A 481-nucleotide genomic window follows, 5' to 3' on the forward strand; every position below is an offset into this window, starting at 1 on the left:
GGTTGACAGAGGCCCGAGAGCTTCAAGATGCCCAACAAGAAGTTGTCACAACATACCCCTCATCGCAGAAGGAAACTGTTGAGGTGCAGGGTACAAGTTCCTCGAGCAACTCAGCGGCACAAGTACAAGAGGATGTTCAGAAAGTAAGTTTATATAGAGAGAGAGTTATGGTATGTCCAGAAAGTACTTGGAAAAATACTTTTTTTAAAATTGATGTTTGAGGTTGAGAAAATATTGAGGATTATCCATCAGTCTGTATTATTTAATTCAGTGAATTGCAAAATCTGATTAGTTCATGGTGATACTGATTTCTGTCTTGTCTTTTTTGTCATTTTTTTCATTTGTTAGAAGATTATTTACATTTCAAAATTTGTCCCTATGTCTGTTGTTATACTACTTGGTATTTTGCATATTTGTGCTAATACAATACACTCTCTGTATTCAGATTTTAAGAAAACTCTACACCCCTATGTTTTTTTTT

The 481-nt window shown here is 34.7% G+C and overlaps 1 protein-coding gene across 1 annotated transcript in view; it reads left to right on the top strand.

The window, feature by feature from the left end:
* LOC119592666 (mitochondrial coenzyme A transporter SLC25A42-like) overlaps positions 1 to 481 on the top strand; it is a 33,247-nt gene that overhangs the window by 30,042 nt on the left and 2,724 nt on the right. Inside the window, exon 3 of the mRNA XM_037941579.1 lies at positions 2 to 143. Coding sequence (XP_037797507.1) covers positions 2 to 143 — 142 coding nt within the window. The remainder of the gene's footprint in view (position 1; positions 144 to 481) is intronic.

The sequence above is a fragment of the Penaeus monodon genome, chromosome 30, assembly GCF_015228065.2.
Source record: "Penaeus monodon isolate SGIC_2016 chromosome 30, NSTDA_Pmon_1, whole genome shotgun sequence".
NCBI lineage: Eukaryota > Metazoa > Arthropoda > Malacostraca > Decapoda > Penaeidae > Penaeus > Penaeus monodon.